This window comes from Aethalodelphis obliquidens, unplaced genomic scaffold (genome assembly GCF_003676395.1).
Source record: "Aethalodelphis obliquidens isolate GAN/ISIS:26980383/991018 unplaced genomic scaffold, ASM367639v1 scaffold8, whole genome shotgun sequence".
Lineage (NCBI taxonomy): Eukaryota > Metazoa > Chordata > Mammalia > Artiodactyla > Delphinidae > Aethalodelphis > Aethalodelphis obliquidens.
The window spans coordinates 58,840,096-58,851,935 of record NW_020837952.1 but is presented as its reverse complement, the minus strand read 5'-3'; the positions used below and the strand labels follow the sequence as shown (position 1 = coordinate 58,851,935).

Sequence of the window (11,840 nt, the reverse complement as noted above, 5' to 3'; positions counted from 1 at the left end):
GAAAGAATGTGGAAGCGTTTCAAGTACTTTTCCCATGCTAGGTTGAATATTACATTGCATTGAGTTGTTTACTTAATAAATATGTTTCAGGGCTCATTGTGGTGCGGTGTCGTGTTTTATTTTTTCCTGCGGAGGTTTAGGTAAGCGTGTGGATCACCCGGCGCACAGCCGACAGTTTCAGAGCAGGGACGGAAGCGGTAACAGCGGAACCTTTCTTCCCGCCCAGCGGTGCCTCTGCCCGCCGGCAGGAAATGCGTCAAGGACCGCGCCGCGCTGCGCCGCGCCGCCGCAGTCGGGCCTCGGTCGCCCTGGTAACGCGCGTGGGGCCGGGTCCTCAGCATGAACGTACGGGTTGCGCGGGCTGCGTGGGCCTGGGGCCGGGGCGTGAGCTGCCGCTGGGGCGTGAGCTACCGCCGCGGCGCCTCGAGCTTCCTGCTGCCTCCCCCGGGCGCGGTGGACGTGGAGGAGCTGCTGCGAGATGCGACAGCGGCGGAGGAAGGGCCCCGGGAGGCCACGGTGAGGCGGTTGCCGGGCCAGTGCTCGGTGCTGCTCTTCCCCGGCCAGGGCAGCCAGGTGGTGGGCATGGGCCGCGGTCTGCTCCGCTACCCGCGCGTCCGCGAGCTCTACGCCGCCGCCCACCGCGTGCTGGGCTACGACTTGCTGGAGCTGAGCCTGCATGGGCCGCAGGAGGCCCTGGACCGCACCGTGCACTGCCAGCCCGCCGTTTTCGTGGCTTCGCTGGCCGCCGTCGAGAAACTGCATCACCTGCAGCCCGCGGTGAGGCCCGAGGCCCGGTGGCAGGCCGGGGAGAATGGGCTCTGCCCGAGCTCTCACAGCTAGGTCGCGGTCCAGCCGAGGCTCCAGCCTGCCAGGCCGGCGTGCTGCAACGTCTGATCTGTTTGGCAGATCCTTACTGAGTTCCCACCGTGCCGGGCACTGTTGTAGGCCCAGGGGATACAGCCTACAACAAACAAAACAAGGATCCTTGCGCCTGGGGCGCTTGCATGTTAGGGCAAGGAGATAGGTAATAGAGAATAAATATGCTATGTAAATTACGTAGTGTGTTAAAGATAAGTGTTTCAGAAAGAAGAATAGAGCAGGGAAAGGGGCCAGGGAGTGGAGGGCCGGGTTGCGATTTTAAATGATCCTTAATCATTTAATTAATTACTAAATGATTTTAGAAGGATTAAGCTTCACCCTTAAAGGAAGGGTCATTGAGAAGGTGATATCTGAAAGTATCAATTCACTTGAAGTTGTGAAATGATTGCTATTAATATTTATTATCACAACAGTAAATGTTAAGCTCGTACTTTACCCCGATTTCATCCTCACAACATCCTTGTGAGGTAAGTACTGTTACTTAGTGGGTAAGGAAAGAAGACTCAGAGATGTTAAAGGAATTAGTTTAAGTGGTCATGTCGAGTCATGATAATAACATTCATCCAGTGCCTGTCCTGGGCCAGGTCTGTGCTGAGCGATTTAGGGGTGTTATCTCCATGTAATTCTCTCAGCAGCCCTGTGAGGTCGGTCCTGCTGCTCTCCCCATTTCACAGATGAGATAACTGAGGCGCAGGCGTTAGGGAACTCTCCCAGGCTAAAAATCCAATCCAGAGGTGACTCTGAAGGTCATGCTCTTAACTTCTGTACTTAGCGTCCTCTGTCTCCATCTGCCTGAGGGGCAGCACCAGGGCAGAAGCAAGAGAATCCAGAGCCCTGGGTTGGCATCACAGCTCAACCAAGGAGTCCGCCAGTAGGCTTTAACTTGCCTTGCCAGTTAAAGTTCCTCATCAGTAAAGGACTGGATCAGTGATAGTCAAGGCCACTTCTGTGTGTTGTCTTCTAGCTGGAGCACCAAGCCAGCAGAACCTGGCTCACTGAACTGCTGAACCCCTGTCAGCTTGCAAGTGCAGAGCCCCGGACTGAACTCGCCTGAGAACTTGGCCTCATGTTCTTCTGCATGTGTTGCTGCAGGTTATTGAGAACTGTGTTGCTGCTGCTGGATTCAGTGTGGGAGAATTTGCAGCCCTAGTGTTTGCTGGAGCCATGGAATTTTGTGAAGGTACATAGGAAGAGGTTTGGGTTTTTTTTTTTTTAATATTTATTTATTTGGCTACATCGAGTCTTAATTGTGGCATGGGGGATCTTTCGTTGCGGAGCGTGGGCTCCAGAGCGCATGGGCTTAGTTGCCCTGTGGCATGTGGGATCTTAGTTCTGTGACCAGGGATCGAACGCACGTCCCTGCATTGGAAGGCGGATTCTTAACCATTGGAACACCAGGGAAGTCCCAAGGTTCGGTTTTATGCATGGGTATTGTCTTGCTGGGCTTACTGAGGACAAGGGGTACTACCAAAAATAATTCTGGACCTACTCAGGGGTAATAGAGAAGGGAGCCATGGGTGGGGGTGACAATGGGACCTGAGGACCAGACTTCACCGTGATTCCCTTTTAAGCTTGAAGGGTTCATCAGGGAATTTCTTTCTTCTTGTAGTCTTGTGAAATCTTCTTGCTTTCGTGTCTCCCACTACTTACGTGCATTCTTAGTCCACTCGTGTACCTCCAGTGCCTGTCGTGTGGTAGATCATCAATAGATTCTCATTAAGTGAAAAAGAATAAATCAGTGTTTGATCTTGAGCCATATCAGTTCCACTTCTTAAGATTTTTGTGTATAAACATGTAAACATTTTTGCTTATAGCTAACTACAAAGGACTTGAATAGACATTTCTCCAAAGAAGATACACGAAGGACCAATAAGCACATGAAAAGATGTGCAACATCACCAATCATTAGGGAAATGCAAATCAAAACCGCAGTGGGGTACCACTTCATACCCACTGGGGTGGCTTTAATTTAAAAACCAAAAGAGGAAAATAATAAGTGTTGACAAGGATGTAGGAACCTCACACATTGTTGGTGAAATGTAAAGTGGTGCAGCCATTGTGGAAAACAATTTGGTGGTTCCTCAGGTTAAGCATAGGATTACCATGTGACCCAGGAGTTCTACTCACAGGTCTATACCTAAGAAATGAAAACATATGTCCACACAGAAAAGCTTGTACACAGATGTTTATAACAGCATTAGTCATAATAGCCAAAAGGTGGGAATGATCCAAATGTCCATGATCAGATGAATGGATAAACAAATTGTAGTCGATCCATCCAGTGGAACATTATTCAGCCATAAAAAGAAATGAAATACTCATGTTGCAGTGTGGATGAACATCAAAAACATGCTACGTGAAAGAAGCCAGACACAAAAATCACATATGTTTATATGAAATGTCCAGAATACATAAATCCAGAGAGACAACAGATTAGAGGTTACCGGGGATGGAGGGAAGGAGAAATGAGGTGTTTTATGGGCTGATGGAAAGTTTTGAAACTAGAGCTGGTGGTTGTACAACATGAACAAAACAAATACCACTGAATTATACACTTGAAACTGGTTATATTTTATGTGAAATTCACCTCATTGTTTTTTAAAAAAGCATTATAGGAAGGAAGCATTATCAAGGAAGTGGAAAAAAATTTTCATATTTCCACATCCTAATAAAACTGTTTTATACAAATACAGTTTTATGTGTATGTAATTTGCAGGATTATTGACATTCTGTGTTTTTTCACTTGACAATTTGCATAGTTATTTAATGCCAGCCTGGGAGGGTTTCCACGTTCCTGTGGGTTCTCTCCTGCCTGTTAACACAGGCTTTTAATGTATTTGCTCCACAGTTCTGCTTGTGTAAGGGCTAAAAGTCCAGTACAGACATAATACGGTGCCGGGTGAACGAAGGTGTGTTAGAGAGAAAGGGTGCAGGGTTTGTTCCTCAGACTTTGTTGTCCCATCAAACCCTGGATTGGTCCCTTAACCGCTCCTTGGTCTGGCCCAGGACCAGGATGATAGCTGTCCAGTAATTGCAGTCCATTGTTTTTTGTTTTGTTTTTAAATTTTATTGAAGTATAGTTGATTTACAGTGTTGTGCTAATTTCTGCTGTACAGAAAAGTGATTCAGTTATACATATATGCTTTTTTCATATTCTTTTCCATTACGGTTTATCACAGGATATTGGATGTATATCCCTGTGCTCTACAGTAGGACCTTGTTGTTTATCCTGTATATAATAGTTTGCATGTGCTAATCCCCAACTCCCAATCCTTCCCTCCCCCACGTTCCCTCCCCCTTGGCAGCCATGAGTCTGTTCTCTATATCTCAGTCTGTTTCTGTTTCGTAGATATGTTCGTTTGTGTCGTATTTTAGATTCCACATATAAGTGATACATGGTGTCTGTCTTTCTAACTTCACTTAGTATGATAATCTCTAGGTCCAGCCATGTTGCTGCAAGTGGCATTATTCCATTCTTTTTTAGACTAATATTCCATCATATATATGTACCACGTCTTCTTTATCCATCTGTCAGTGGACACTGAGGTTGTGCCAGGGACAGCACCCTGCCTTTTGATGATGGTGGTACCATATATGTATGGTTTCAGATACGTAGAACTGCGGCTTGTAGACTGGTGATGGATACCAATGTCGGTGTCTCCAGCACACAGTGTGGAATTTGTGCTTTGCTTTTTGGGTCTGGGCTTCTCTTCTCCATTACGTGCCTTGATTTTTCCAAATGCACTTCTCTCTGGGTAGGTTTGTATGCAGTGAAAATCCGAGCTGAGGCCATGCAGGAAGCCTCGGAAGCTGTCCCCAGTGGGATGTTGTCTGTCGTCGGCCAGCCTCAGTCCAAGTTCACCTTTGCCTGTCTGGAGGCCCAGGAGCACTGCAGGACTTTGGGCATAGAGAACCCCGTGTGCGAGGTGTCCAGCTACCTCTTTCCCGACTGCAGGGTGATCTCAGGACACCTGGAGGTGGGTGTTCACGGGAGCAACCTTCCTAGACCCCCGTCCAGTCCAGAAGGTTGGAATTATTCCACACCTGGGAGCGCACAGAGCGTAACAGGTGCTCTGCCCAGCCCTGGTCCTTGGGAGGCATCTGGGGGCCAGGGGGGTGTGTGGAGGAGCGAGCACTGCAGGGAGAGGCAGGAGGCTGGGGTACTGTCTCCGCTCCACCACGTACAGATCTTGGGCAAATTTCCAGCCCACGTGGAAAGTAAAGGGGCTGGGCCAGATGATCTCCAGGGCTTTCCTGTGATATGTTCTGGGCTTCTCACAGCCTATGATCCAGTTGCTTCTTTGGAGAGAGAAGCTGTTTCCTGCTGGGTTACTCTGCCCTGCTCTACTTTTTCTTAGGTGTCTGTTTTTGCAGCCTTTCCTTCTGTCCATCCTTCCACTCACTGCTGCCCCAGACATCCTTTCTCGGGCAGCTCCTGTGTGGCAAGCACTGAGGACACACGGACGGATCAGCCGGGGTTCCTGCTGTCAAAGGAAGGCTGGCTGTGAATGGATGACTCCAGGTTTCAGGGCACAGTAAGGGTCAGGCTGACTACCAGGGTGCCAGGAGGCGGTGCCTGGAGGATGAGGTTGCCAAGAGCAGGGGCATCCCAGGCAGACAGGAGCGCCTGACGGAAGGGGCAGTTCTGTACCGTGTGCCTTGGCTGGGGAGTGTTGAGTGCAGACCGGATGGGTGCTTCCCCGTCTTGTCTCCTCCGGTCCTCTGTCTGGTCCTGTGCTCTGTGGACGGGAGCTCTACACCGGGAAGGTGAGGCAGAGAGCCAAGGGCTTAGTGGTGGTGGAGGCAGGGTGAGAGCTCCAGTCCACGTCCCTCTGAAGTCCAAGTTTCCTCCACTTGACCATGCTGGTTCATCTCCCTGTTAAGGCCTTGCCAGTACGCCGGTGTCCTTACGTATCTCCTCTGAATCAGTGAGAGCCTCTGGGGCAGTTCTGAGATGACGGGAAGACCAGCTACGGTGGCCCCAAGCGAATCACGGAGCTGGTTGCTTATTCCCGTTAATAGCCTTGGAAGGAAGCCCATAAGTGGGCCAGGAGGGGCCCCCCAGTCAAGGCAGCAGTCTCCCAGGCTCCCAGACAGGTGGGCATCCAGTGCAGGTGGCGATTCCTGGGATTCCCAGGTTTGGCCTTTGGTGCTGTTGGAAGTGCTACAGCAAAGAGCTTAGGTGCGGGCAGAGTCCCCTGAGCAGGTGAGTCCCTTTCCCAACAGTGGATGTGAAAAAACTCCTTGCCCTTTGCTAGACCCATGCCTGGCCTGAGAGCCAGCCACAGGAGCCTCTGGACCCCGAGGCTGTGTCCTTGACTCCTGTGGCCCTGACCTGGGACTTGAGTTGGATGAATCCAGAGACTTCCCATGGAAAGCACTTAGAGACCGTGGCGGTGGTGCAGAAGTGCCCCCGAGCAGCTGTCTCCGTAGTAGATGCCGGTGATCAGAAGTGTCCAGGTGTGGTGGGAAGGGCTTGGGCTGTGAAGTCCAAGAGTCTCCTGTTCAGAGAGGTGCTGGGGGCGCATCCCTCAGTGAGGTGGGGATGGATGGAGCGTGGAATTGGGTGTGAAGCACCAGGTCAGTCAGGTCAGGCTAGACTCTGCTGCAGTGACAGCCCAGACCCCTCCGTGCTTCCCAGACGCATGGTTCACACTCCATGACAGTTCGCTGTGCTGGGCTCTGCTCCACTTGGATTTCGCCCCAAGGCTCAGGCGGCTGAGCAGCCTCGGGGTGGAACAGATGGACTGACTCACGGCAGAGGGAAGTGACACAAGATGAGCCTCGGGCTGAACTGGCCGTGCCTGGGCAGCAGGCTAAGCTCCTGCAGGGCGGGGCCCACAGAGAGGGACGAACGAGCACCATCCAACCAGAGATATTCATCCCTCCCCTTTCGGGGCACAAATAGCTTCCCCGCTGTATTTTTTTTTTTTTTTTTTTTTTTTTTGGCCGTGCCGCACAGCTTGCAGGATCTCAGTTCCTCAATCAGGGATTGAACCTGGGCCACAGTATTGAAAGCCTGGAATCCTAACCACTAGGCCACCAGGGAACTCCAGACCCTGCTGTATTTTTTCCGGTGGACATGGATGGGCTTGGTAACAAGTTAATAATCGCCGCCCCTCTATAGGGTTTGTATACCGAGCATAGTTCTTCATAGCCCTGTGACGTAACTGTTGTTATCGCCATTTTACAGGTGAGGAAACTAAGGCACTGACAGGTAAAGTGCCCAAGGTCACGCAGCTGCCACGACTTACCTTGAGTCGTCAGGAGCAGCTGGCCCAGCTTCTGAGCAGGCCGTGGATGGTGTCAGGTTGGAGGGACGTGGCAGATGGTTTAGTGCATAGGAAGGCCTTTGGTGGATCCCAGTGAAGGGCTGTCAGGGTGGTAGGCCTTGGGCTGTGTCCCGAGGGCACAGGGTCTCTTAAGAATATATACTGTTCTAAAGATGTTTGCAAGTGGTTCTAAGTTGGGGCCTGTTAGTCCCAGAGGCCCCTTTTAATCAAGCTCTTGTCTTCTCTAGAGGAGCCCAGATGAGGGGTTTCAGACCTTGGATTGTAAAGTGAGGCTGGAATCTTGTGAATTTTCATCTTGAAGGTTATGGAGTAACAAGAAAACAGGCTTAAAAAAATTATGAAGAGGGCTTCCCTGGTGGCGCAGTGGTTGAGAGTCCACCTGCCGATGCAGGGGACTCGGGTTCGTGCCCTGGTCCGGGAAGATCCCACATGCCGCGAAGCGGCTGGGCGCGTGAGCCATGGCCGCTGAGCCTGCGCGTCCGGAGCCTGTGCTCTGCGGCGGGAGAGGCCACAACGGTGAGAGGCCTGCGTACCGCAAAAAAAAAAAAAAAAAAAAAATTATGAAGAGTAGCAGAATTCTAATTGAAAACTAACACTTACTAGATACTGCGTTTTCATTCATCAGATACCTCCTATTTGATCACTTCCCAGCAATCTTATGAAGTAGGTGAAATTGTGCTCATTTTATGGATGGACTAAAAGAAGTTCAAAGAGGCTGCTTGGGGCCACCGGGCTGGTGAGGGCTTCTGGGACACGACTCGGCAGCCGTGCAGGATGAAATAACCGGTGCTGGTGTGTAGAGATAAGCAGATCCTATACGTAGGACTGTGACATCAGCCAGTGGTGACTGCCTCTCTGTTTCTTCCCCTAAGATTTGCTTGGCTTAAACGTCCCTTCTTTTGCTTCCAGGCTCTGCAGTTTCTCCAGAAGAATTCCTCCAAGTATCACTTCAGACGCACCAAGCTGTTGCCGGTTAGCGGTGGCTTCCACACCAGCCTCATGGAGCCAGCCTTGGAGCCCCTGGCACAAGTTTTAAAGGCAATTGATGTCAGGAAGCCTCTGGTGTCCGTCCACTCAAACGTTAATGGCAGTAGATACACGCATCCAGAACACATCCGGAAACTGCTGGTCCGGCAGGTGGTCTCCCCGGTGAAGTGGGAGCAGACGATGCACGCCGTATACGAGAGGAAGAAAGGCACCGAGTTCCCCAAAACTTTTGAAGTAGGACCTGGGAAGCAGCTGGGAACCATCCTGAAGAGCTGTAACCTGCAGGCCTGGAGGTCCTACAGTCACGTGGAGGTGCAGGAGGCTGACGAGGACCTGCACTAGAACCTGTAGGGGCCTCCCGAGGACCTTGGCGTGGAGGGCGCGTGGCTGAGGAGGCCGAAGGGGCTCCAGTGGGCCGAGCCCAGCCAGGCCGCTGCCTGCAAGTGATCGGGAGGGATTGTTTGCAGAGTGCTTTCAGCGCCACATAAAAAGCACTGAAAACGAGTATTCCTTTACATGACACAGTCCGTTTCTCCCCCCTTGAAACACGTTCGAGTGCCGGGGAGAGATGCAGCCGTGACGGTTCTGTGAAGACTGGTGAGTTCCTGCCCTGCCTCTTGAGCAGGCCCCTCCGCCTCTCGGGGGCTCAGGGGCTCCTCTGTACAAGGGGCGGGAACGACCTGGCTGGCAGGTGTGTTCTGAGGACTGGGAAGGCCTGGCCTGCTGCCGTGTGGGTGCCGTGGGCAGGTGGCATGGCCACAAGGCTGACCAGTGGCAGACGGGCTCCTCTGCTGCCCTAGCATCCTCTGGCCACACACGGCCAAAGCCTTAGCTCCTTCGTCACTGAGGTTGAAGGGCTTTAGGACCCAGTGGGCTTTGGCAGCCATTCCGTCCACCCTTTCACTCAACAGTTGGGAGACCCAGGGCCCCATCTGTTTACTTACCGCACAGAAAGTACTGAGTGCCTGCTGTATGCCAGGGAGTGAGTGGCCTCTGCCTTGGTAGGGAAGAGGGTCCTTTAGCAAGGCGGGAGTGGTGCGGGCAGGGCGGCTGAGGGCCCTGTTTCCTCCCCCACCCCCAGTCATCCCTTTCTACTGCAGTCGTGGAGTGCCTGCTGTGTGCCCTGCCTGCTGTGTGCCCGGGGCCTGGTTCAGCTCAGGCCCACCCGCAGAGCTTGTCCTCAGCTGCTCCACACCAGGAGCAGGGCGCAGACTCTCTGCTCCTAATATCAGTATTAAATACGAGTCATTCTAAACTTCTTGGGGGACTTTTTTCATTATTCAGCAATAGTAGGAAAACCATATTGGGAGTGAAATCCCTGAGCTTGTTTTTTTTTAATTTATTTTTTATTTTTGGCTGCATTGGGTCTTCGTTGCCGCACGTGGGCTTTCTCTAGTTGCGGCGAGCAGGGGCTACTCTTCATTGCGGTGCGCGGGCTTCTCACTGTGGTGGCTTCTCTTGTGGAGTGCGGGCTCTAGGCATGCGGGCTTCAGTAGTTGCGGCTCACGGGCTCAGTAGTTGTGGCTCGCGGGCTCTAGAGCGCAGGCTCAGTAGCTGTGGCACACGGGCTTCGTTGCTCCGCGGCACGTGGGATCTTCCCGGACCAGCGCTTGAACCCATGTCCCCTGCATTGGCAGGCAGACTCTTAACCACTGCGCCTCCAGGGAAGCCCTTTTTTATGTTTTCTTGATGTGGACCATTTTTAAAGTCTTTATTGCTTCTGTTTTGCTTTGGTTTTTTGGCCTCGAGGCACGTGGGATCTTAGCTCCCGGACCAGGGATTGAACCTGCACCCCGTGCATTGGAAGGGGAAGTCTTAACCACTGGACCACCAGGGAAGTCCCCTGAGCTTGTCTTTAAATGTTGCTGTTGTGTAGGCACATGTCAAACCCTGGGTAGGGTTTCTCTTTTTTAATTGAAGTCTAGTTGATTTACAGTGTTGTATCAGTTTCTAGTGTACAGCAAAGTGATTCAAACTCAAACCCCAAACTCCTAAGGGTTTCTCATTTTTAGTTCTGTGTTTCTCAACTGGGGCCCTGTTGGCCTTTGAGCAGAACTGGTCTTCATTGTATGGGACTGTCCCGCGCTTGTGGGCAGCTGTCCTGGCCCCTAGCCATTACACGCCAGTAGCATTTCCGGGCATTGTGACCCCAAACATGCCCACACGTTCCCACAGCCCTTCCACGCTGAGAACCACTGCATATATTGCCACAGAACCCAGTTTTCAGCAGGGCCTGGGTTTGCGTGCTCTTTGGAGCACAGTGAAGAAAAGAACTATTATATTTCTTCAAACTTTGTTTCAGAAAATTTCAAACCTTCACAGAGAACTTTGTTATTGTTTTTAAACAATGCTGAGGCTGTTGGAATCCCCTTTGCTGAGAGCTCTGAGAAAGCAAGCTCCCTGCACGGCCCAGGCTGTGGGTGTCTGGCTGGTCTGCGGGCAGCTCTGGGTACAGCCCCACGCAAGGGAGCCGGAGGAGCGGTGGAGGGCGGGTCTGCAGGCCTTACTGCTCCTCTGGACATAGCTCTTTGCCTCAAGGGCTGCCCAGTAGGAGGGAACTCAGGGACGCAGGTGGGCAGGGCTGCATCTCTACTTCAGGAGCCCTGGAGGGTTGGGTGGGCAGGCCCTTACCCTGCCCCTGCTGACCCTGAATCTGGACAAGTGACAGAGGCGGGGGATTGTGAAGGGAGCTGTGGGAGGAGTCCTAGGGTGAGGGCCTGGGGGCCATGGTGGACCCTACATCCTGTTCCTTGGCAGGACCTTGGACAGTTCCTGTGCCCTTGGGGACGATACCAGTGCTGTCCTCGGTCCGCAGGATCTAGCCCACCCCGAGTTGGGACTCACACCTGCCACCACATCTCTGGTTCCATGTCCGTGGAGAACCTTGGCCTGCTTCTCTTTCCAGCCACTTGACTCCCCAGGTCTACCTGGAACTGGGCACCGCTCCCCTCCCGTGGTCTGTGTGTCCACTTTGCGTGCGGCAGTGCCCCGGGGCCTGCCACAGAACTGCTGCAGGAGGTTGGGGGGCATTGTGTGGAAATTCTCTAGGAATCATGAGGCCAGTGGGTGGCCCCTGCCCTCTGCCTGAGAGGGACAGGCCTCTGGCTCTTCCTTTTAGGGACTGGAGAGTGCTTTCTGGTACTGCTGTTGACTCAGACTGAAGCCACTCTCAGCTCCTAAGGGCTGAGCGTCTTTCCGCTACTGTGGAAACTGCCATGTGGAGCAGCCGGAGCGGGTTTGACTGGATCCCGATCTGATTGGGGTGGGAGGACCCTGGTGTGACGGAAGCCTGGGTCCCCTTGGTCAAGTCCCCTACCTCTGGGCCTCAGTTTCCCCCTAGTCGGGTGGGCTTGTCTGGAGCAGATGAGAGTGAAGTGCTGGCCCAAACGGCCGGAACCGCATCTGCTCAGGAGGTCGAGCACCGCGTGGGAGCTAAAGTTGTAGCAAGCTAGCAAGGCCCCAGGGTTGTGTGAACTGGGAGACACAGTGGGTCAGACGCTGCCCCGAGCTGGCCAGTCTGCCTCCATGCCCAGGCCTGTCTCCCAGCCCAGGGCCTTTGTGCTGCAGTTCGGATCCCCCAGCCCCTCCTCAGCGAGGACTTTCTCACCCACCGCAGGCCCCGTCATTTTCTCTGTCCTTTGGGGCCCTCAGAACACATCCGACAATACTCTCGGCTGCTTT

General features: G+C 52.7%; 1 protein-coding gene across 2 annotated transcripts; it reads left to right on the top strand.

The window, feature by feature from the left end:
* Positions 1-252: 252 nt before the first annotated feature.
* MCAT (malonyl-CoA-acyl carrier protein transacylase) lies at positions 253-9,414 on the top strand. Of its 2 annotated transcripts, XM_027107891.1 has the most exons (4): positions 253-777; positions 1,972-2,059; positions 4,639-4,856; positions 8,082-9,414. In XM_027107891.1, the coding sequence occupies exons 1-4, from the start codon at positions 340-342 to the stop codon at positions 8,499-8,501; spliced, it is 1,164 nt and encodes a 387-aa protein (XP_026963692.1). In that variant the 5' UTR covers positions 253-339; the 3' UTR covers positions 8,502-9,414. The 2 variants fall into 2 exon arrangements, with proteins under 2 accessions (XP_026963692.1, XP_026963693.1); XM_027107892.1 differs by lacking the exon at positions 4,639-4,856 and having other exon boundaries at positions 302-777; positions 8,082-8,264.
* Positions 9,415-11,840: the final 2,426 nt, after the last annotated feature.

Bases quoted from the DNA above. Each gene is read 5' to 3' on its own strand.
- MCAT (XM_027107891.1), top strand. From the start codon at position 340: ATGAACGTACGGGTTGCGCGGGCTGCGTGGGCCTGGGGCCGGGGCGTG. The intron at 778-1,971 runs GTGAGGCCCGAG...GTGTTGCTGCAG, and splicing joins TGCATCACCTGCAGCCCGCG to GTTATTGAGAACTGTGTTGC. The intron at 2,060-4,638 runs GTACATAGGAAG...CTCTCTGGGTAG, and splicing joins AGCCATGGAATTTTGTGAAG to GTTTGTATGCAGTGAAAATC.